Source organism: Molossus molossus, unplaced genomic scaffold, assembly GCF_014108415.1.
Source record: "Molossus molossus isolate mMolMol1 unplaced genomic scaffold, mMolMol1.p scaffold_m16_p_3, whole genome shotgun sequence".
Taxonomy (NCBI): Eukaryota; Metazoa; Chordata; class Mammalia; order Chiroptera; family Molossidae; genus Molossus; species Molossus molossus.
In genome coordinates, this window is record NW_023425366.1 from 130,003,095 (window position 1) to 130,027,043 (window position 23,949).

The following is a 23,949-nucleotide window of genomic DNA, read 5'->3' on the forward strand; positions in this document are numbered from 1 at the left end:
AGCTTGTTACCACAGAAGAACCAGGGACCTTCTGAGGGCTGGACACGTGAGAAAGTTCTGTAGCAGTGGTCCTGTCATCCTGACAGGTCCCGAGCCTGTTGCTGCAGCCCTGCCCCTGTGCTTATCGAGATGGGCTCAAAGAAGCCTGGCTGGGGACTCACTAAGACGAAACTGGCCCAGATTGCAGACATGACTTCAGAGGTCCCAACTTGTGTCTCGAGGGACTGATACGGCTCACATATGTGCTCTGCTTGTCTTCACTGAGTCTCAGAAAGCCAGAAGAGCCCTGGCTGGATTGCTCAGGTGACTGGAGCATTGTCCAAAAGGTTGCAGATTTGATCCTTGGTGGGGGCACGCACAAGAGGCAACCAACTGATTGATGTTTCTCTTTTCATTCCTCTCTAAAATCAATGGGGGAAAAAGGGGGGACATCTGTAATATTTTCAACAATAAAGGTAAAACATAATAAAATAAAGTCAGTGGGAACCGGTCCTCAGGTGAGGATTTAAAAGGAAAGCCAGCAGAGCGGTCACCTGGAGAGAGGAGGGTGCAGGGACGATCAGCAGGACTCCATTTCTTGACCTGGGTGGTGACTACCAGGTTTTATATTTTTTTCCTGAAACGGTCTTTTGCCATTTTTCTGTGTATTTCAAATTTTAAAAGTAAAAAACATTTGAATTAGTCGCCAAATTTACAAATCTAAATTTCATGGAAAGAATCTGTATCTGTGGTTTCTCCTTAAAAGTCAGAAGCTGGGCTGGCATTGCCCTGGGACAATGGCCTAGAGGTGGGGAGCAGATGTCCCCATCCAGTCAGGCACAGAATGGGGAAAAGAATTCCCCCAGTAACCAAGTAAGTCCTATTTGATTAAAAATCATGAATGATAATGACACTCACTGCTTACTATGTGCTGGGCACTATTTACATTACAAGATTATACCACTCAGTCCTCATGCCAATTCTTTTTGTCATTGAAGCAGAAAGAAGTGTGTGTGAGCTGCCAGGGTCACAGGGCTCTGTGGCACCGGCTTGTCTCTAGGGCAGCCACACCCACTAAGAACTGCTGGGGGGCAGTGTTTCGTATCTGTGTCCTTGCATGTTGTAGCCACCGGCCACATGCAGTTATTTAACACTTGAAATGTGAGGATTTGCAAGTGAGGAGTTGTGAATTTTACTCAGTTCAATCAGTTTAAATTCAGCAGCCACACAGAGCTGGTGGCCTTGTACTGGGGAGTGTCACTTAAGCCTGAGCTCGCACCATTTACTTATATAACAGCCATGTTCTAACTAAGCATTTTAATCAGTTTGAGATTCAGAATAAAATCTAAGGATGTCAGATTAACTGTTCAAAAACAAAGACAAGATAAACACAGAATAGCACAACTTAAGTATGAGGCTGTAAGCCCTACAAAGTCAGGACTCCCTTTCTTAGGCAGTGCTTGTATCTAAGGCGGCTTAGCGATGTGTGTGAAGGGGGCAGGGAAGGGGCAGGAGGGGAAGAGCTTCTTTCAGAGTTGGTATGACCTTCTTTAGGAGCAGATGGCACTGTGTGGACACCGGAGAGAATGCTTCATATACAGCTCTGGGCAGGCCTCCTGCCTCCAGCCAACCCTGACCTCTGTGGGCTTGGGGTTTTATCATCTGATGCCAGTTTAATAGGCACCTGGCCCTACCACCTGTCCTTTATGCTTACCTAAGTTACATGGCATACCCTTTGCAGCCTGAAAAAAATACTACCTTCTTTTTCCTGTTCATGTGCTGGTTAGGAAGCCCTGGGCGTGTCTGAAGGCATATTATTCCAGTCTTTAGGTCTTCCAGATCTCCTTGCACTGTACTCTATCAAGGACCAGAGATAATCAGTTTGAGACTAGCGGCTCTCAGTAAAAATGACTCGGTATTAACTGCGTATCACTAGAAAAGAGAAACTAGGTAAAGCTGTTCAAATTCTTGGGAACAAGTAAAACAGGCAGACCTCCAAGGATATTAGTGATAAACTAGCAGGTCTGACAGGTGGGGGTTAGAGTGGGGAAGAAACCTATTTCCCATTTCCTTTTAGCAGGACAGAACATCCCAGGGGTTCATAATCACAAGGACCTAGTTTTGAATCTGCTAGACAGCACCAGGATGGGGGTGGGCACAGCATTTGTTCAGGAAGGAGCAGCAGGCGTAGGCAGAGCAGGACTGAAAGGTTCGAGAGGCGTGACTGCTAGGGGGCAAACTCCATCCAAGTTTCAACAATCATGAAAGCCACTAGTTGAGGCAAGTTACAAAAAATATTAATGCCCGGCCGGTGTGGCTCAGTGGTTGAGCGTCGACCCATGCACCAAGAGGTCACCAGTTTGATTCCCGGTCAGGGCACGTGCCCAGGTTGTGGGCCTGATCCCCAGTGGGGGGCATGCAGGAGGTGGCCAATCAATGTTCTCTCTCATCGATGTTTCTCTCTCTCCTCTAAAATCAATAAAGAACGAAATTTTAAAATCTTAAAAACATTTGGACAGCAACGGAGAAGTGGAATAGTGGATGAAGAGACACACCTGGGTAGAAAGGTATTCTAAGAATCCACAGTTGTCAATCCATAGAACGGCAAAGAATAATGCTCAGGAGAAAAGACTCCAAATTACCCATTATGAGCATGGTAAAGGTGTTTGAGGCCCACCATTTCCTGACTCCCCTGGAAACTGGTGACATTCTGTTACTGCCAACCCCACGGGACACCAGAGGACAGACAGAGTTCTGTGGAGATGGCCAGGTTGACCTGTCATTCTGGGTAGAGTGAAACTAACCCACCCTTTAAGTCCTGCTGATAGTCCAACCAGATCAGTCCTTGGCTAAACTCTGTGCAAAGGTTTTAAAAGTAGTGTGAAATAATTACATTTAGGAATGGAAACAAACTTAAAGGTGCTTTTAGAAAGGGAAAAATATCAAGAACACAAAAAGGTAGTGCTAAAGTGTAAATTGTATCCTTTCTTCTGAGTCAAAGCCAGTGATAAGACATCAAGAATCCTTTTCACCCTTGACGGTTTGCTCAGTGGTTAGAGCACTGGCCTGAGCACAGAAGGGTCTTGGGTTCTCTTTCCAGTCAAGGGCACATACCTGGATTGCAGGTTCAATCCCCAGCCTGGTTGGGGCACGTGTGGGAGGCAACCAATCAATGTTTCTCTCTCCCTCCCTCCCTTCTACTCTTTAAAAAAAAACAACAAAACAATGGAAAACTATCCTTGGGTGAGGATTTTAAAAAAAATCCTTTTCATTCACTATTCTTTTATTTCCAGCACAACAAAGAAAACTGAGCAGGCAAAAGATGACTCTTTCACAAACATTGATGACAAGGAAGATGTCGTTTTAGATAAAAATCTTAAATATTATAAATCCCCATGGTCCACCAGGCATCATCCCGCAAGGAGACCCATGTCAATCTCCCGAGAATGGCATAAATATGAAAAGAAGAACCAGACTATCAGCGTAGGAACAGACATCAACTGTGACGTCATGATTCACAGAGACTACAAGAGAGAAGTGAGATCCCCCTCCCCATACTGGACAATGGTTAAGCAAGACAAGGACAGCTCCACCTCCTCCTCGGCATCCGACGCATTCTGGCTGGAAGACTACGCCCACGTCGAAAAGGACAGGGATCAACCTGCATAAAAACTGGTTAGTAGTCTGCAGATCTGAGCTCACAGGGGCATTTCTCTGGAAAACACCCATTGTCTGTGTACTTCTGTGTACAGGAGTACGTGCAGACTTACCAATTCTCTCCAGCTGCCGTGAAGCCTTTACGCCAAGACTTCCGAGTGTCACAGCAGGCCTTACAGATTTTATTGTCGAAACAGCAGCACCACTCAGAGCCCCGAGACCCCCTTCTGAGAATGTCCTGTCTTTCAGAAGACGCAGTCATGCAGTGTCAGAGTGTGAGCACAGCACAGAAGTTCACTTTTTAAGGTAAGAACCACATTGTTACTTGGATGTTTAGTTTCTCTCGTTTTGCGAACTTCCAGTGGCCTACTTAAAAGAAATAATGTTTTTTGGCTAGTTGTTCATAGAACTTTTTCCTTTTCTGCCTACTTGTACTGTGGATGTTGGGTCACTAGTTGCTGAAGAAGATGAGGGGAGCCAAGTTCTGCACAGTGAAGAGTAGGCAGACCTACAGAACGAAGCAGCGGGGACAACTGGCAGGGAATTCAGGTTTTTCAGAAAGACTCTACTGTGCCCTGTTCAGTGAGGCTAGGTTGGCTGGGTGCCATCCCGAGCACTGAGAGGTCACCGGTTCGATTCCTGGTCATGCCTGGGCTGTGGGCTGATCCCTGATAGAAGGTGTGCAGGAAGCAGCCCATCTGTTTCTCTCTCTAAAAAATTAAAAATAAAAAATCTTAAAAATTATTGCAAAAAGGCAAAAAAGGGTGTAAAACCTAGACCATTTAATTGTTCTTACCCAAAAGAAGAGATTTTAATTACTTTTATCTTAAAAAACCACCACCAACCATAGTCTGGGAATATTTACTGATAGCTTCTCAGCTTAATTGTAATAGTTTCTCATGCTATTATGCATCTCAAACAAAGACGTTTATAGATAATAAATACTTATTGATTAACTGACTAGGAAACATGCAAGAAAACACTTAAACTGTTTTATTGACTTTAGGTCAGCAGAGAACAATGCATTTATACTTCTTTAGATGTTTCGCCTCATTGAAAACCAAGGCAAATGTTAAATTATAGATGCGTCGTGACTTTTGTGTGTTTGCTGCTCTGGTTGAGAAAATGTCCAGCTCTCCCTGCAATGTGTTTTAGGTTTACAGCTCATCAACGAAAGGGGTATGCCCCAAATTTCCACTTGCTGCCATTGACTTCTGGCCAGAAATAAACTTCTTTGCAGCCTTTAAGACAAACACACAAACAAAGACAGAAAGTTAGAAGAAACAAGAACGTGTCCCATCAAGCACAGTACTTAAACTTACTACTTCTGCTATTTTGAGAGTTCATGGACAGGACACTCTAAGTCAGCAATTCTGCAACAGTCTCTTGTGAAATGAGCTGCAGGTGAGGAAAAGCTCAGCGGTTCCTAGGAGCGCCCTGTCACAGGTGTGGCTGAGCAAGTGTGGTGCTTTCCATGTGAAGGCAGCTGTTAGGAGGGGACAAGGGGAGCTCACTGAGGTTGTGGAAGACGGCAGGGTTGTGCCTTCCTATTTCTGTATTACAATGGCAAATAGTGTGAGTTAACAAAAGTACACTGACTGCTAACTTAAAAGTTGGATTTTACATCTTAGTATTCTGTGTGTCATGGCTTCGTGTTTGTGGGGGTTCAGGCTAAGTGTGATACCATGAGCATTGCCTCACGTTATCTCAGGCCCCCATTCTGCAAAGGACGATGGTGGCGGCAGCTGATGGCGGCAGCTGAGGACAGACACTGGGAAGAGTATATAATAAACTCTGGGGCCAAGTGAAACCATGTCAGGGTCACTACCTTGAATATACTCTTTTTACCATCCCCCCAGGTAGACCCGTTGTTGAGAAGATGGCTGAGACTTCCACAATGGAAGGGCAGCTAACACTTCTAATATAGAAAGGACTGGAAAACCGACTAACTTTGGATTTATTCTATAGTTCATGTACTTGTTAGGCATAATAGGGAATACAAAGAGGAGGTATAAGACATAGGCCTTGCTCTCAGAACAACTCATCTTGTAGGAAACAGTAATATATGTGAAAACAAACTAACAGCAAGAGCAGGAGAATGTCTTAGGCTGCTGGATTGGGAAGGATGGTAAGTTTATTTCTTGGGAGTGAAAAGAAAAAATACCAAACTTAACTATTTGAATCATAAAATTGCTGATACTTGATTCTTCTTGGCTTCTGAGTATTGAATATGGTTTAACCTACTGGATTTAGCTGAATGAGGAAGACCCATAAACTCATAAACTCTGAGTGGACAAGGACGCTGTATGCAGATCTGATAGTAATGAGCCCCCTCTCCACACCAGATAGAGAGGCACCAGACAGCCCAAGGAAGCTAATGCATGCCTTCTGAAATTCTAACATTAAGGTCAAGTTATTTGATGTTAAATCATAAGTTTTCATTTCTTACATTTACGACATCAGCATCAGCTACTGAGTCAATCTGCTCAAGAACTGTGGTTGGTGGCATGTACGAACCAGCGATGAGAGCCTGAGACCCAACTTCATCCAGGAAACCTTCGGAAGACTCCACTGACATGAGGTACCCAGCTTTCAGCTTGTTCCTGCCCAATTAAAGGTATATAACAAAGACAGAGCCAGTTTTATAGAGCAAGGCAATTTTATAAATATGTTCCCAAACCCTCAAATATATAGCTTGAAAATTTAGCAGTGCTAAAGGCCTCCCTTCTATTTCTTCAGCTCACCAACTATTTTATTATTTACATTATTATTCAGAAAGTTGTCAATACAAGATTATATTAAAAACCCAACAGATTACTTTTTGATTTTGGACTAGAACTCAGACCTAGTTAAAACTATTTTAAAGTTCTGATTAATGAAGTAACTTTTGCCTCTTGATATTATTTTGGTGATAATTTTAGGCATTTCTATTAAATAAAAATAACTATATGGGCTCTCACTGTCCACTAGGCAGAATGCTGTGTGCTAATTCTGTGGCTGTCCCCCACCCCGTCCCACTCCTGTGCCTGGATTTGCCTCCTTGAGGGTAGGAAGTGATAGAGAGGGGGGTGGGTAGGGACAGTAGAGGGCTTCTAAGTCTCAGTAGCTTAAACCTGGGCACAAAAGCATCAATTTGAAATAAAACAAAATCCAATTCATAAGTCTCCCAGAGAGAAACTGTTGTTCAATAAGCACCAACGTTACTGAACTCACAAACAGAATCTCCTCTGGCATGCTGTAGCAAGACTTCCATTTAAACAATTACAATTATATGCAATTTTACCAAATTGTCAGCTTAATTAAAAGAGAGATAGTACCTGCAATACATTTTACCAAGAGATTATTACTTTGTCCCTTCAGCTATGACACCTCACTTTCTCTCTCACTACAGGAAAATTAAGAAACCTATAGGAAAAAGTATCAACTCCATCCAGATGGCAAAAACAAACACACCTGACATCAATACCTGAAATTCCATTTACTACATGTTGTCATACCTTATAAAAACAGTGCTACACTTATTAAAACACATTTTCTTAAATAAATTAGATTTGAAACAGATTTTTCTTCAGTAGATCCAGTGTTTCGATTCACACCATGTTTTGTTTCTGGTACAAGCACACAGAGTGCTACCCTATTAACCCTGCTTCCATGGATACAGTACTTAATAAACTGTATTGTCATTATTCAAGAGGCAATTTCTGAGTGTGTTCAGCATGACAAAAGTAGTAATACAAATGGGAACAGAAAGGACCAATCGGTTGCTCCCTTTAGGTTGTAATTCATGGTCATACTTGCGTGTGGGCAACACTTATGATCATGAAGACAGTTTGAGTTTTAGGATTCACATTCTGAATTGTCCTAAATGGATGGAGTCGAAGTCAAATGTTTTAAACTGCTCTATGAAGATGCATAACCTGATTCCAGCTCTGCCCGAGTCTGTCTAGGGCAGAGGGAATCCCGAATCGCCAAGTCAGGATGCGTCTGCACTTTCAGTGAAGTCAGTGGGGACTCAAATTCACCAAACAGGAGACGAGTATTTCAACCTTTAGTTAGACATCTTTCCCTGCTCTATCGCCTCAGTAAAGAGAAAGAAACTGCCAATGGCTATGGTGGAACAGGCATTCATATACTGGTGGGGTGATTATAAACTGGTACAACCTTTTTACATTGTATTCTGAATATAAAAACAAAAATATTATATAAACACATATTTTATAGCAGAGCCTTTCATTATGTTTACAATTCTTAACCTAGTTGAGAATCTATACCAATAAATTAATATGAACTACAAATGTTCTAAACCTAAAGATGTCTTTTATTTTACTTTTTGTTTATCCTTACTCAAGGATATATATCTGAGGATCTTTCTCCATTGGTTTTTAGATAGAGTAGAAGAGAGGGAGAGAGGAGGAGAGAGAGAGGTAGGTTTATGAGACAGAAACTTTGATTGGTTACCTCCTACACAACCCTGATCAGGGTTGGGGATCGAACCTGCAACCTAGGTACATTCTCTTGACCAGAAATCATACCCGTGACCCTTCGGTCCACTCTAACCCCTGAACCAAACCAGCCAGGGTTCACTCAAAGATATTTTTTCCACTGATTTTTTAGAGTGAGTAGAAGGGAGGGCGGGTCGAAAGGAAAAGGGGGGGGAAGGAGGGAGGAAGGCGAGAGCGAGAGCGAGAGAGAGAGAGAGAGAGAGAGAGAGAGAGAAATATTGATTGGTTGCTACCAGCATGTGGGGATCAAACCTGCAACCCAAGTACACATCCTTGACCAGGAATCAAACACTTGACCCTTCAGTGTGTGGGCTGACTAACCACTGGGCAACACTGGGCCCAAATATCTTTTATAGTTTATAATTTCCAACTGCAGAAAGTGTCCATTAAGTATATTTTGATACACCAATTAACGTTGTTTATGACAAATTTTTAGCTCTGAATAGAAACATGTTATAAATAGAGAAATCACTGGGAATGAAAGATTTTTTTGTTTGTAATTTTTAAATTTCTACAATAAACACGCTGTTAAGTAGGATCTAAGTATATATACAATATTAGCAATTATGTTTAAAAATGCATAAAATAGGTCAAGAAACTAATTACATCTCTACGTAGTAGGATATGGGTACATTTTCCTTTCCTTTTAAATACTCTTCTATATCTTTCAATCCTTTTGTGCAAATATTATAATATTGTTACACCTATAAAAATATAATTTTCAAATAATTGGAACACAAAACATACCGCTAGTTCTGAAACTTACTTGGCAGCCTGGACATCTGTACTGGAAAGGTTTCCCTGAGCAATGGCTTTTACTTGGTTGTAGGCAGCCTTGATAACCTAGGGCAGACAATGAAAAGCTGGTCACCTCTGATCGGTGCCACAGTCTTCTGCAGCAATCAAATGCCCCGCTAAGGCAAAAACACAAGTGGGAGGTTAGTTCCAGAGAAACAGCAGTATCCATTTTGATTCATAAGTCACATGTGTTCCTTATCCTTCCAATGTTCCATCATCAGGCAGCTGTCTGTACAACTTTTTTTTTTACCCTCACCCGAGGACATTTTTCCATTTTTTGTTCAGATAGAGTGAGAAGGAGAGAGAGGGAGAGAGAGGAAGAAAGAAAGAGAGAAACGTCGACGTGAAAGGGACACATGCAGTGACTGCCTCCTGCACGACCCAACCAGGGCCGGGGACAAACTGCAACCGAGGTATGTGCCCTTAGCAGGAACCAAACCCAGGTCTCACTGGACTGCAGGCCAATGCTCTAACCGCTGAGCAAAACTGGCCAGGGCTGTACAACTTTTTTTTTTTTTAAATCCTCAACTGAGGATATTTTTCCACTTATCTTCAGAGAGAGTGGAAGTGGGAGAGAGAGGGAGAGGGAAAAGAAGAGAGAGAGAGAGAGAGAGAGAGAGAGAGAGAGAGAGAGGAAGAAACATCAGCGTGAAAGGGACACACTGACTGGTTGCTTCCTGCATGACCCTGACCGGGGCTGGGGTCCAAATGGCAACCGAGGTACGTGCCCTTGACTGGAATTTAACCCAGGACTCTCTGATCCTCAGGCCAATGCGCCAACTGCTGAGTTAAACCAGTCAAGGCTGCATGTACAAATCATAGTATTTGAGTAGCAAAGCTTCTTACAAAAGTGGTGGAGGGCCCTGGCCAATTTGGCTCAGTGGTTGAGCGTTGGTCTGCAGACCAGAAAGTCCCGGGTTCGGTTCCTGTTAGGGGCAAGTATCACACACACAAAAAAGATATAACCATGTTGCCTTCCAAAAGGTTGTACCAATTTACTGCCCTGGCCGGTTTGGCTCAGCAGTTGGAACCCAGAAATGGACCCAAGGCGATATGCTCAATTAATATTTGACAAAGGTGGCAAGAGCATACAGTAGCATAAACACAGCCTCTTTGATAAATGGTGTTGGGAAAATTGGACAGCTACATGCAAAAACATGAAACTAGACCATCAACTTACACCATACACAGGAATAAACTCAAAATGGATAAAACACTTAAATGTGACTCATGAATCCATAAAAATCCTAGAAAAAACTGTAGGCAACAAAATTTCAGACATCATACACAGCAGAATTTTCACTGACACATCACCTAAGGCAACAGAAACAAAGGAGAAAATGAACACATGGGACTACATCAAACGCAAAAGCTTCTGCACAGCAAAAGATACAATCATCAAAATGGAAAGGCAACCCAGTGAATGGGACAGCATAATTGCCAATGATATATCAGATAAGGGGTTAATTTCCAATATATATAGAGTGCTCATACAACTCCACAAAAGGAAGACAAAGAACCCAATTAAAAAATGGGCAGAGGAACTAAATAGACACCTCTCCAAACAGGACATACAGATCCAAGAGACATATGAAGAAATGCTCAACATCACTAATCATCAGAGAGATGCAAATGAAAACAACAATGAGGTATCACCTCACAACTGTCAGAATGGCCGCCATCAACAAATCATCAAACAACAAATGTTGGCGAGGGTGTGGAGAAAAGGGGACTCTAGTACACTGCTGGGGGGAATGCAGACTGGTGCAGCCACTATGGAAAACAATATGGTGTTACCTCAAAAAATTAAAAATTGAACTTCCATTTGATCCAGTGATCCCACTTCTAGGAATATACCCTAAGAAGCCTGAAACACCAATCAGAAAGAATATATGTAACCCCATGTTTGTAGCAGCACTATTTACAATAGCTAAGATCTGGAAACAGCCCAAGTGTCCATCAGTAGACGAATGGATAAAACTGCTGTGGTACATATACACAATGGAGTACTATGCAGCTGTAAGAAAGAAAGATCTTTTGTCCTTTGAGACAACATGGAGGGACCTGGAGAGTATTATCTTAAGCGAAACAAGCCAAGCAGAGAAAGACAAGTATCATATGATCTCACTTATTTGTGGAATATAATGAACATAACAGTCTGAGGAATGGGGTAGTCCCAGAGACGTGGAAGTGGGGTACAGATGGATAATCCTCAGAACGGGGTGGTGGTGGAGAGATAAACCACAGAAATTATATGCATGTATGCATGAACAACGGACATGGACAACAAAGCTGGGGAAATGGTGGATGGGGGGAGGGGGAATCAGTGGGGGAAAAAGGAGAAACATCTGTAACAAAAATAAATTAATTAAATAAAAAAAAATATTTAAAAAAAAAAGTGGCGGAGGATGGCAGTAGGGTTTAGGAAAAGCAAACATGGATTTATAATCGCCTATAAAGAGTAAGCACCTTTAAGGGTGTTACCTCAAAAAATTAAAAATTGAACTTCCATTTGATCCAGTGATCCCACTTCTAGGAATATACCCTAAGAAGCCTGAAACACCAATCAGAAAGAATATATGTACCCCCATGTTTGTAGCAGCACTATTGAAGTTAGGGTTTTACCCTAACTGCAATACGGTCTGTGCACCGAGGACTCCCAAATAGACACATTGCCCTTGTCCTCACCCGAGCTCTCAATTTAGATATCCCAGAGAGAATGCAATGCCACCTCTCCAAACAGAACCAAAGTACCATGGCAGTCTTTCCTCCCTCTTTCCTGGAAGCATCAGGATACAGGTTTCCGTTTCCTCCAGAGCAGACAGGCTTTAACAACGTTACAGAGCTCTGATACGTCATGCATACAAACATTCCGTATTTTAACTTAAAACATGTTGATGGGAAAAATACTTGTGAGGGTTGGTGAGTTTGCAACTTACATCTCCGGCAGCTGCAGCCTGAGAGATGGTGTAAATCCCAAAGAGTCCAGAATCCGAGTAACTGGCATTAAAAGCGGAAACCTGAAATATAATGAAACTCAAATGTATGTCATTCTACCAGGCAGAATGGCACACCTTCCCTAGGCTGTCTAGACAAAAACCTGTACTTCACAATATAAACAGACCAACATATAGTACTTAGCCAGTCTGTGAAGGACCAAGAGGTTGCCTATTTCAGAATGACAATGGTTTTAACTCTTCTCATTTTAAGTCTTTCTAAAACAGGTTGCTTACTTTCATTTTTGCTGAGTTTTTTAATCTATTTTGATGATGAAAGATTCATGCAAACATGAATTTGTGAACATCGTTATTACAGACACTATGGCTGAGTGGTGTGGATCGTGGGCTTTGGCGCTAGACAAACCTGATGTCTCCCCTCTGTTGGTTGCTCCCTTCCTTTTCCCCAATTTACTTTCACTTCACAGACTGAAGTCCAAGGGTTAGGGAAACATTTCTGCTTGGTGGCCATTATTCATGTCCAAGGTAGCAAAAAGTTTAGCCTCTGGATGACAGACTGCTGTTGGAACAGTGTAAGGTGACATGACTGACTAGGACAGGGTCTTCCAGCGTTTGTGTGGACCATCTGCCGAAGGACCACCTGAGTGTTATTAAGGACACAGCCAGTTAGGTTCCTGCCCACACTCACTCACATCCCTGCAGATGCAGTCTGTGGCCCACATGTTTAACTAGTGTTCCAGGTGATTCTCATATACTTTAAGATTTGAGAACCACTAGTTCATCCCATATAAAGCACAGAGCATAAGGAAAAATTTGCTTCAACTACCTGAATTATAATTCCGAGACTACCCTATTCATACTCCCAATTTCTGGCCAAATTCTGAAGTAGAAATTTCTATTAAATGATGTCTTTAAGATTAAACTCCAGCCACCTCACAAAGCATCATTAACATTTATTGGTGAGGAAAACATAGTAGAACATGAACCAGGAGAAAGAAAATGTAGAGAAAATTTTAAAAAGCAGCAGCTAAGTTTAATTTAGAAATCATTAAAGATAATGGTTTTCAAACTGTGCTTCAGGGAACCTAAGGCTCTGTACAGAAGATTCCAAGGGTTTCACTGTCAAATAAACTTTCAAAACTTCTTTAAAAGAAAAATACTTTGTGTGGGTATTGTAGCTGGAAACCCTACTGGATAAAAAAGGATCCTCTACTGAAAAACGATTCGAAAACTAGCACTCAAGTATTAAGCAGAGGAGTCAAGTCTTGGCTGGTATTGGTCAGTGGTTACAGAGTCAGCACATACACCAAAGGGTCACAGGTTCGATTCCCAGTCAAGGGCATGCACCTGGGTTGCAGGTTTGATTCCTGGCCACAGTTGGGGTGTATGTGGGAGGTAACCAATTGATATCTCTCTCTTGCATTGATGTTTTCTCTCTCTCTCCCCCTCCTTCCCTCCCTCCCACTCAAAAAACAAAACAAAAACAAATAAAACAAAAGAAAGGAGTAAAAGGTGAAGGCTGATCTTAATTTCCACTGTTAAGTGTCAAATGACCAAAGACTTACTGAAGCATAAACCTACCTACGCCTTGTACTGTTGTTCAAACTATGAATACTTGATCCTATAATTTAGTGTGTTACTTTTTTTGTTGTTAATCCTCACCTGAGGACATTTTTCCATTGATCTTTTTAGATAGAGTGGAGGGGAGGGAGGAAGAGAAGAGAAACATCAATGTGAAAGAGAGACATCAAATGGTTGCCTCCTGCATGACCCCAACCAAAGCTGGGGATTGAACCTGCAACCTAGGTACATGCCCTTGACTAAGATTGAACCTGTGACCCAAACCAGCCAGGGCAGTAAGTGTTACTTTTTATATCTGCACCTGAGGACATTTTTACATTTATCTTCAGATAGAGCAGGCGGGAGAGAGGGAAGGAGAGAGAGAATTATCGATGTGAGAGACACATCGAGTGGTTGCCACCCACACGAACTCAACCAGGATTGGGCAAAAATTGCAACCAAGGTACATGCCCTTAGCAGGAACCGAACCTGGGACTCTCTGGTCTGTGGGCCAACGCTCTAACCGCTGAGCCAAACTGGCCAGGGCAGTAAGTGCTACTTTTAAGAGGCCTATCACTGAATGTCATGTAAGGCATAGTACACTGGGCAAACAATTGTCACTCATTACATAACACTACTGACATTTTAAATTCTGATTTTAATACTGTTATTTTGAAAGCATTAGCTCTTTCTTGTCATAAAAAAGGTGTCTTCTCAAGTAAAAGGTGTCTTCTCAAGTAGCATGAAGCCCTGGCCAGTGTCCTGAAGGGTCATGGGTTCAATTCCCAGTCAAGGGCATGTGCCTGGGCTGCAGGTTCAATATCCGGTCCTGACTGGGGTGCATGAGGAGGCAATCAATCGATGTGCCTCTCTCACATGGATGTCTCTCTCTCTCTCTCTTCCACTCTTGCTAAAAAATCAATGGAAAAAAAGTCCTCGGGTGAAGAGTAACAAAGAAAGTAACATGGACTGTCTATTAAGATTAAATGTCATCATTTTTTTTTTATATATATATATTTTTTTTATCTTCAGAAAGAGAGAGAGGGAGTAAGTGAGGGAGAGAGAGAAAAACATCAACGTGAGAGAGACACATGGATTGGATGCCCCTTGCACGACCCTGACCAGGGCTAGGGACCAAACCACAACTGAGGTATGTGCCCTTGACTGGAATCAAACATGTGACTCTTTGGTCCGTGGGCTGACACTCCAACCACTGAGCCAAACCAGCCAGGGCTAAATGTCATCATTTTTAAACTTAATCTCAAGCTGGAGTAGTTTCTTGGTATACTTGACTGGAGAACAGAAAGTAGCCATAAGAACAGAAGGGCACAGAAGAGAATCTAGAAAAAAAAGACTAATTACAGCCTAGGGAAATGTTTAATATTTAAAATTGTTCTAAAGGGAACTAAAGTCTGAATTTCCGACTTTTAAAGTATTCTTCTTTCTAGTATATTAGAATAATCGAAAAGACATTAAGTGTTTGGTAGACCCAATGAAGTACTAAAATCGAGCCTGGCTGGCCCTTCAACTTTACAAAGATTTTTTTTTTGGTGTTCGCCTTAGATTTTAAGAGCAGATTAACATTAAGAGCACTACATTGTAAACACTGAGCCTGTGAAAACTGAGCAGCAATATCAACTGCTCAGACTTACGTCAAATGGCTGGTGGATCCCCTTGGCAACAGCTTGGTACAGAGGGCTGGTGGCATTGCCGCCCCTCTTGACATGGGGCCCAGCGCCCAGGACATGCTGGAGAACACTGAATGCATTTGCTTCTGCGCTTCCTGTGGCAGCACTTTCTGCTACAAAAGCAGCATGGACGAGACTGTCTCCATTCTGTTCTCGAATTTCACCTGAGGCCATGGAAGGAGGGGATGAAGAAAGTGGCCTGGTCACCACTGGTTTTATTCTCCAGTATTTTCTGTACCACACAGCATGAACCCACTAAGATTAAACTCTTCTGAGGCCCGGTGCTCTTTCCCTGCCATCTTGCCCTTCCCCTTTCCCCAACACACACAAAGTAGGTTTAATAGACAACACCAAGCAATCGAATTCTTTCCTTCCACAATGAGACTGCTGGTAAATAATCAGGCCTATTCCACTCCGATACGATACTGAGGCGACATGCCGTCTGAAAAACGAACCCTAACAGAACAAAGCACTCACCTCCTCGGTACCTGGCCTTTGCACCAGATAAACCAAGTCCACCCCGCATGTTCAGGAACCGTTCAGCAACTTGCTTCAGAATAGGGTGACTCACACCTATTTCACCAGGAAGAAAACAAGCTAGAACCAGAATTTCTAAAACACAATTGTAAAACATCTGGTGTTTTAAAAATGATGATCGTACAATTCAAGTATTACAGAAATAAATAGTAAACAGAGAGTCCCCTCCCCCAAAATGCCATTCTCCCAGAGATATCCATTTATAGTTTACTAAATATTCATCTAGAACTTTTTCTTTGCATGTATTAATATTACCTTCATTTTCTTTACTTCCAAAATGGTTTTATTCTATTGATATTGTTTTTATCTTGTCTTTTGTAATTTACATCTAAGTGAGTGGTCTATATCAAACCTTTAATGGTTATAAAGAATTCCATTATATGAATATACCATCATTTATTTAATCAATCCCTTCTTTATGGACATTCAGGTTTCCAACTGATGGATGAATAAAATACGGTGATGGAATATTTTTCAGCCAGAAAAGGGAACAATGACATATGCTATTATATGGATGGACTTTGTAAACATTATGCTTACAAGGGTGGGGAATGTCCAGCCCCTAGGCCATATAAGGTCCAAGAAATCAATACCAGCTAACATCACACACCTCACCAAATTAGCCTGACCAAATATAGTAGGCCAGTTTTTAAGTGATAATTTTGTATGACCCTTGGTAGAAAAAAGGTTCCCCACCCCTGTAAGAACCCAGTTACAAAAGGCTACATAATGTATGATTCCATTTATGTGAAAAGTCCAGAACAGTAAACTTTGTATTGACAGAAGGTAGATTAATGGTTGCCAGAGAGGTAAGGAGGGGGTGCAGTAGGGAATCACTGCTTATCAATATCGAGTTTCTTTCTGGGGATGATGGAAATGTCTGAAATAACAGAGTGGCAATGGTTGCACAACTCTGACTATCCTAAAAACCATGAGCTGTACACTTTAAAATAAGTGTGAATTTTATGGCATATGTATTATTATACCGTAAGCTATTATTTACAAAACAAATGAAACAAAAAACAATACTGCAAGTAATATTCTCATGCAACTATTCTATAAACCTGACCAAGTATTTCTGCAGGTTAAATTCTTAAAATTAAAATTGCTAGGTCTAAGAGAATAAACATTTAGAATTTTAATATACTCAACAGGCCTCCAAAAATGTTCTGTCAGCTTACACTCCCATCAACAATTTCTGAGAGTGCCTACTATTTCCATACCCTGGGTAATACTGGACAGTGTCAACTTTTCACAATTTTTTTTATCCTCACCAGAGGACATTTTTGCATTTATCTTCAGATAGAGTGGGAAGGAGAGAGGGAGGGAAGGAGGGAGAGAGAGAGAGAGAGAGAAACATTGATGCAAGAGAGACACATTGAGTGGTTGCCACCCACATGATCCCAACTGGGGCCGGGGACAAACTACAACCGAGGTACATGCCCTTAGCAGGAACAGAATCTGGGACTCTAGTCCGCGGGCCAACGCTATAACCACTGAGCCAAACTGGCCAGGACAACCTTTAACTAACAATTTTCTGCCAATCTCACAGATAAAAAATTTTTTGTAGTTATTAGTGATGTTGACCGCATGCGCGTGCACGCGCACACACACACACACACAATTTTCTGTATGAATTGTTTGTTCATGCCCTTGCCTATTTTTCTATTAAACTGTACTTCTTAAAAAAATAAATAAAAAGAAACCTTCAAAAGCTCTTTGCCTAGAAAAATTTGCATGTTGTCATAGGTTTTGTAAATACTGTAATGAATTTAAAACTAGTTTACAAAGTTAAATGTTGGATTCTACTTTCCAAAAAAATAAAAGAAACAACACTAGCAATTAAAATCTCATAATATACTGCCTGTGAAACATAAACAGAGCACTGGGTTGTCAAATTTTGTTCAATCCTGTGGTTCACCTAATTAGTTGAAAAGACTGCTCTTAAGGAAGCAGACAGACATGTAGGCAACTCCCAACTTACCCAGTCCAATCAAAGCCATTCTTGCACTTGTAAAATGGTTCTGAACATAGTGATGTAACTGAGAAAGTTAAAAAAGTTATTAGATTATTAGGTTATATTGATATAAACATATAAAAAGCTATAAAAACTTAAAACTGAGTTCAGCAGAAAAATGCTAACATAAAAGTTGTTGTAACAAATGGTTAGGGACTACCTAGATTTTCTTTACAAACTACTGCTTAAAAGAACCAGAACTTAATGTGATAGTTACATAACGGTGAACATGATGAAAACCAGTGAATTGTGGACTTTACATAAGTAAACTGTATGGTATGTGAATTACATCTCAATAAAGGGAATGAAAACTTAGAGCACACCCTGGCTTGAACTTGAGAAAAATGGGACCTAGTTTATGAATTTTTTTTTTTTTTTTTTATCCTCACCCGAGGACATTTTTCCATTTTTTTGTTCAGGTAGAGTGGGAGGGAGAGAGAGGAACAGAGAGAGAGAGAGAGAGAGAAACATCGATGTGAAAGGACACATCGAGTGGCTGCCACCCGCACGACTGACCAGAGCCGGGGACAAACTGCAACCAAGGTACGTGCCCTTAGCGGGAACCGAACCCGGGTCTCTCAGGACTGCAGGCTGGCGCTCTAACCGCTAAGCCAAACCGGCCAGGGCTAGTTTATGATTTTTATGATAATGTGATTTAAGCACCATACCAGGTTTCTTTTGCCTTTTTTAAAATCCTTACCTGAGGCTATTTTCCCATTTATCTTTAGACAGAATGGGAAGGAGGGAGAGAAACATCCATGCTAGAGAGATACATCGACTGGCTGCCTCTCGCACGATCCCAACCGAGGTACATGCCCTTGACTGGAATCAAACCCGCGACTCATTGGTCTGTGGGACAACACTCTAACCACTGCGCCAAACTGGACAGGGCAAGTTTCTTTTGTCTTGATGCAGTAGTACCAAAACACTAGTGACATTCTCCTGTAGGGCTAACAGAATTACCTCACTGTCCCTCTCTCACCCATCGTGCCATGAGGTTACTGTCTATACCAACCTGGATGATGAAAGAATTATCTGGGGAGCTTCAAAAACAAAAACACTGTCACTGTTTCCCCCACCCCCGCCCCATTCCTAGGTTCACTACACAAACTGATAAATAGTAGAACTCATGTGCAATCTTGGAATCTCTATTTAAAATTATCCCCCACCCAGTGATCTGAGAATCAGTGACATTTGAGAATCACTGGTTTATGCTATGATTATTTTAGACCTAATATACAAAAGTCAGGCTTGATTTTTGAAGATGGCGGAGGGCAGGACCAGAGGGAAGGTGAGTGTGTGAGGGTGAGCTAGTGTGAGAGAGAGTGATTGGACATGAAGGTGAGCGACCAAACTCATGCAGTGCAGAGACTCGAGCAGAAGGTTCCTGTGCTGTGGACAGAGAAGCCGTAAGCGGTCTTTCAGGTGCTTCTCCCTGCACTGCGGGGAGGTCCCACCATTTTAGAAGATCCCGGGTCTTCCCTGGGAGGAGACAGTGGAAGAGGCTGGGGCCCAGCAACCTGAGTCCACCATCGCACCTGGCTTCATCGGACCAGTGTCAACACAGACCAGTGTACGATAGCGGAGCTCCCAAGGTGCCGGTCGCAGAAGCCGTGGACAGCTGGGAGCCCAACACCATCCCCCATAGTAGCAGCCCGATCAGAGTCTAGATATACCCCCAGCAACAGAGGCTGGTGAGGAGACATCCATCCCCAGGCAACAGAAGCACAGACCAGCAGCTGAGACCCATCCCCAAAAACTACAGCAAAAGCTGAGCAGGAGTTGAGCCCCACCGGGCAGCAGCACTCCTCAGCCCCCAGCAGCGGGAACTGGGACTCCACAGAGGCCTGTACAGTCCAAAAGGGACTGAGAGATCTAGTTACCCACGGGACCTGCGGGGTGCTGAAGTACCAGAGAGGCCTGCGCCACCCAGGAGGGATTGTGCGATCTAGTTATACCCGGGACCTGCGAGGTGCTGAAGCACCAGAGAGGCCAATTGCGACCCAGCAGCCCATAATATAGGCATAGAGCTGGGTCCCCAGAGGGACTGTGCTATCCAGTTACCTGCAGGACCTGCAGGGTGCGGGGGCACCAGAGAGGACTGTGCTACCCAGCTGCACACAAGATAGGTATAGAGGATGTGAAAATGGAGGCAGAGTGAATAAAAGCTACACAGATGATCTCCAAGGATCAAAAGGGAATTACAACTAAAATAAAGACAAATCCTTGGAAAAAAGCAACAGAAAAGCAGCAGGACAGGAACATATAACCAGGGACACTGGTAGGATCTGCGGAGGTGTGCGAGGGTGGTGGGCTGGGAGCCCACGAACAGCAGCCGTCTTAGCTGTGAGCAGCACCTTCCGGGAATAAAGACCAAGCCTGCTCCACAGCACAGAGGGCTGGGACAGAGCACTAAAATGGCCACAGCCACTCACCTGGGGGCTACAAAAGAGGGAGGGCAGACTGGCTGGGAACCCTGTGGGGACACCCGGAATTTGGAGGGAACTCAAGAGTTTCTACACAGTTGTGGCCACAAAGGATGTTGGCCAATGTAATCCTTCCCAGAGCTGTGGGAACAAGCAGCAGCCCCCCACTCCCCCGAGTAATTGAGATTATTAGCCTCCAGGATAAAGCTAGAGGACAAATGAACCTTTCCTGGGCTTGCAAATCTACCCAGGAAAGTAAGACTAGACAGTGGTGTTTAACATGGGCCGACCCAGCTGATCCAAACCCAGTAGAGGGAGCCACAAAGAGCAGAACACCAACACTCACAGGGAAAATTGGGTAGGCTCCAAAACCCACTGATATAGCCAAAATGCTGAAACAAAGAAACAAATCCCAAATGAAAGAACAAGAGAACTCTATCGGAGATAAAAGAAATGCAGTTAAGAAAATTATCAGAGGTAGAGTTCAGAGCTATGATCTTGAGGAAGCTCAACAGCATGAGTAAGGACGGCAGCACCATGAGTAGTTACAGAAACAGTGAAAACCAACAAAGTGGAAATGAAGAATGAGATAGCAGAAATAAAGAACACATTGGAAGGACTAAACAGCAGAGTAGAGGAAGCTGAGGACCAGATCAGTGAGTTAGAATACAGCATAGAAAAAAAATCAACCAATCAGAAAACCAAAAGGAAAAAACAATAAAAAAAAAGGAAGATACCTTAAGAGAACTGTGAGACAACTGGAAATCTAATAACATTTGCATCATAGGAGTCCCCGAAGAGGAAGAAAATGGGCAAGGTTTAGAGAATATATATGAAAAAATAGTGACAGAAAATTTCCTAACTTGGTGATGCAAGAAGGCATTCAAGTTCAAGAAGCACTGAGAGCCCCAAGTAAGAAGAACACAAACAGGCCCACACCAAAACACATAGTAATTACAATGCCAAAAATTAAAGACAAAGAGAGAATCCTAAAGGCAGCAAGAGATAAGCAACAGGTTACCTACTAAGGAAACCCCAATAAGACTCTCAGCTGACTTCTCAACAGAAACACTATAGGCTAGAAGTGAGTGGCATGAATTAATCAAGATCATAAAAAACAAGGATCTGAATCCAAGACTACTCTATCCAGCAAGGCTATCATTCAAAATAGAAGGTCAAATACAGAGCTTCCCAGACAAAAAAAAAAAGGCTACACCAAACCAGCACTGCAAGTCATGCTAAAAGGACTGCTGTAAGTAGTAGAAGACATAGGAAGAAAAATATAACCACACTAAACAAAAATGGCAATAAATAAGTACATATAAATTATCACCTTAAATGTGAATGGTTTGAATGCTCCAATAAAAAGACACAAGAGTAGCTGACTGGATAAGAAAGTATGACTCACATATATGTTTTATACAAGAGACCCACTCACAATAAAAGACTCACATAGGGTGAAAGTGAAGGGATGGAAAAAAATCATTCAAGCAAACGGAATGCAATAAAAAGCTGGGGTAGCAATACTCATATCTGATTATGTGGATTTCAAAATGAAGACCATAACTAGAGACAAAGAAGGCCACTACATAATACTGAAAGAATCTATTCAACAGGAAGCTATAACCTTGATAAACATAAATGCACCCAATACAGGAGCACCAACATATATTAAAAATCTTCTGGAGGACTTCAAAGGAGAAACTCACAGCAATTCAATCATAGCAGGGGACTTCAACACCCTGCTGACATCACTGGACAGATCTTCTAGATAAAAAATTAACAAGGAAACACAGACTGTTAATGAAGAGCTAGATAAAAATGGATTTCATAGATATCTACAGAGAATTACACCCCAGAACTGCAGAATTCACATTCTTCTCAAGTGCACATGGGGCATTCTCAAAGATAGGCCACATGTTAGGACACAAAGTAAGTCTCTACAAGTTCAAGAAGATTGAAATCATATCAAGCATCTTCTCAGATCATAATGGCATGGAACTAGATATCAATTGCAACAAGAACGTGCACAGACATTTGAAAACATAGAGGCTAAATAGCATGTTATTGAACAATGAGTGGGTTACCATAGAGATCAAGGAAGAAATTAAAAACGTCCTGGAAACCAATGAAAATGAACACACAACAACACAAAACTATGGAATGCAGCGAAAGCAGTTCCGAGAAGGAAGTTCATAGCACTACAGGCCTACCTCAAGAAGCAAGAAAAATCTCTAATAGACTATCAATTTTACAACTTAAAATAACGAGAAAGCCAACAATACGAAAACCCCAGAGCAAGTAGAAGGAAGGAAACAGTAAAGATCAGAGCAGAAATAAATGACATGGAGTCCAAAAAAATAATTTAAAGGATCAATGACACAAAGAGCTGGGTCTTTGTAAAGATAAAGAAGATTGATGGACCCTTAGCTAGATTCACCAAGAAACAAAGAGAGAGAACCCAAATACACAAAATCAGAAATTAAAGAGGAGAAATATTAACTGACACTACAGAAACACAACGGATTGTTAACAAAAATTATGAACAATTATACAGCATTAAATTTGACAATCTAAGCGAAATGGACAAATTTCTAGAAAAACATAGTTTCCCAAAACTGAACCGGGAAGAGATAGAAAACTTGAACACACAAATAACAATGAAAGAAATTGAAGATGGAATCAAGTCTTTCCCAGCCAACAAAAGCCCAGGCCCAGATGGCTTCACGGGGAAATTTTACTGAACATTCAAAGAAGAACTAATACCCATTCTCCTCAAACCATTTCTAAAAATTGAAGAAGGAAGACTTCCAAACTTGTTTGATGAGGCCAGCATAATTCTAATTCCAAAACCAGAAAAAGACACTACAAAGAAAGAAAACTACAGGTCAATATCCCTGATGAACATAGATGCCAAAATCCTGAACAAAATACTAGCAAATCAAACCCAGCAATACATCAAAAAAATTATTCACCATGACCAAATGGAATTCATTCCAGGGATGCAAGGCTGGTACAATATTTGCAAATCAATAAATGGGATACACCATATAAACAAAATGAAAGATAAAAATCATATGATCATATCAATAGATGCTGAAAAAGCACTGGACAAATTCAGAACCCATTTCTGATAAAAACGCTCAACAATCTCGGAATAGAGGGATTATATCTTGATATAATAAAGGCCATATATGAAAGACCTACAGACAACATCATACTCCATGGGCAAAAATAAAAGCATTTCCGTTAAGAACAGGAACAAGAGAAGGATGCCCACTTTTGCCACTGTTATTTAACATAGTATTGGAAGTGTTAGCCACAACAATCAGACCGGAAGAAAAAATAAAAGGGATCCAAATTGGAAAGGAGGACGTGAAACTGTCATTATTCATGGATGACATGATACTATACATAGAAAACCCCAAAGATTCCATCAAAAATTTACTAGACTTACTAAATGAATTTGGCAAAGTAGTAGGATACAAAATTAAAGTCAAGAAATGGACGGCATTCTTATACACCAATGATGAACTGACAGAAAGAGAAAATAAAAAACGCAATCCCACTTACCATCGCAGCAAAAAAATTACGTTACCTAGGAATAAACTTAACCAAAGAAATAAAAGACCAATTTGCAGAAAACTACAGGTCATTGAAAAAAGAAATAGAGGAAGATATAAAAAGTGGAAGTGTCCTGGCAGGTTTTGCTCAGTGGTTAGAGCGTCGGCCTGAGGTCCAGAGAGATCCGGGTTCGCTTCCCGCTAGGGGCATGTGTCTTGGTTGCAGTTTGTCCCTGGACATGGTTTGTTGTGCTTGTGGCAGCCA

At 41.8% G+C, this 23,949-nt stretch overlaps 2 protein-coding genes across 2 annotated transcripts in view; one reads left to right on the forward strand and one right to left on the reverse strand.

Annotated features, from left to right (window-relative positions):
* Nucleotides 1–3,933, forward strand: part of PDZD9 (PDZ domain containing 9) — a 48,042-nt gene extending 44,109 nt beyond the window's left edge. Inside the window, exons 5-6 of the mRNA XM_036279776.1 lie at nt 3,273–3,654; nt 3,886–3,933. Of these exons, the coding sequence (XP_036135669.1) occupies nt 3,273–3,648 (376 nt within the window). The 3' untranslated portion in view covers nt 3,649–3,654; nt 3,886–3,933. The remainder of the gene's footprint in view (nt 1–3,272; nt 3,655–3,885) is intronic.
* Nucleotides 3,934–4,619: 686 nt separating this feature from the next.
* The window catches only part of LOC118642275 (cytochrome b-c1 complex subunit 2, mitochondrial), a 31,834-nt gene continuing 12,504 nt past the window's right edge, over nt 4,620–23,949 (reverse strand). Inside the window, exons 8-14 of the mRNA XM_036279944.1 lie at nt 17,663–17,720; nt 15,619–15,714; nt 15,106–15,305; nt 11,876–11,956; nt 8,905–8,981; nt 6,086–6,239; nt 4,620–4,877 (exon numbers count right to left, since the gene is read on the reverse strand). Coding sequence (XP_036135837.1) covers nt 4,794–4,877; nt 6,086–6,239; nt 8,905–8,981; nt 11,876–11,956; nt 15,106–15,305; nt 15,619–15,714; nt 17,663–17,720 — 750 coding nt within the window. The 3' untranslated portion in view covers nt 4,620–4,793. The remainder of the gene's footprint in view (nt 4,878–6,085; nt 6,240–8,904; nt 8,982–11,875; nt 11,957–15,105; nt 15,306–15,618; nt 15,715–17,662; nt 17,721–23,949) is intronic.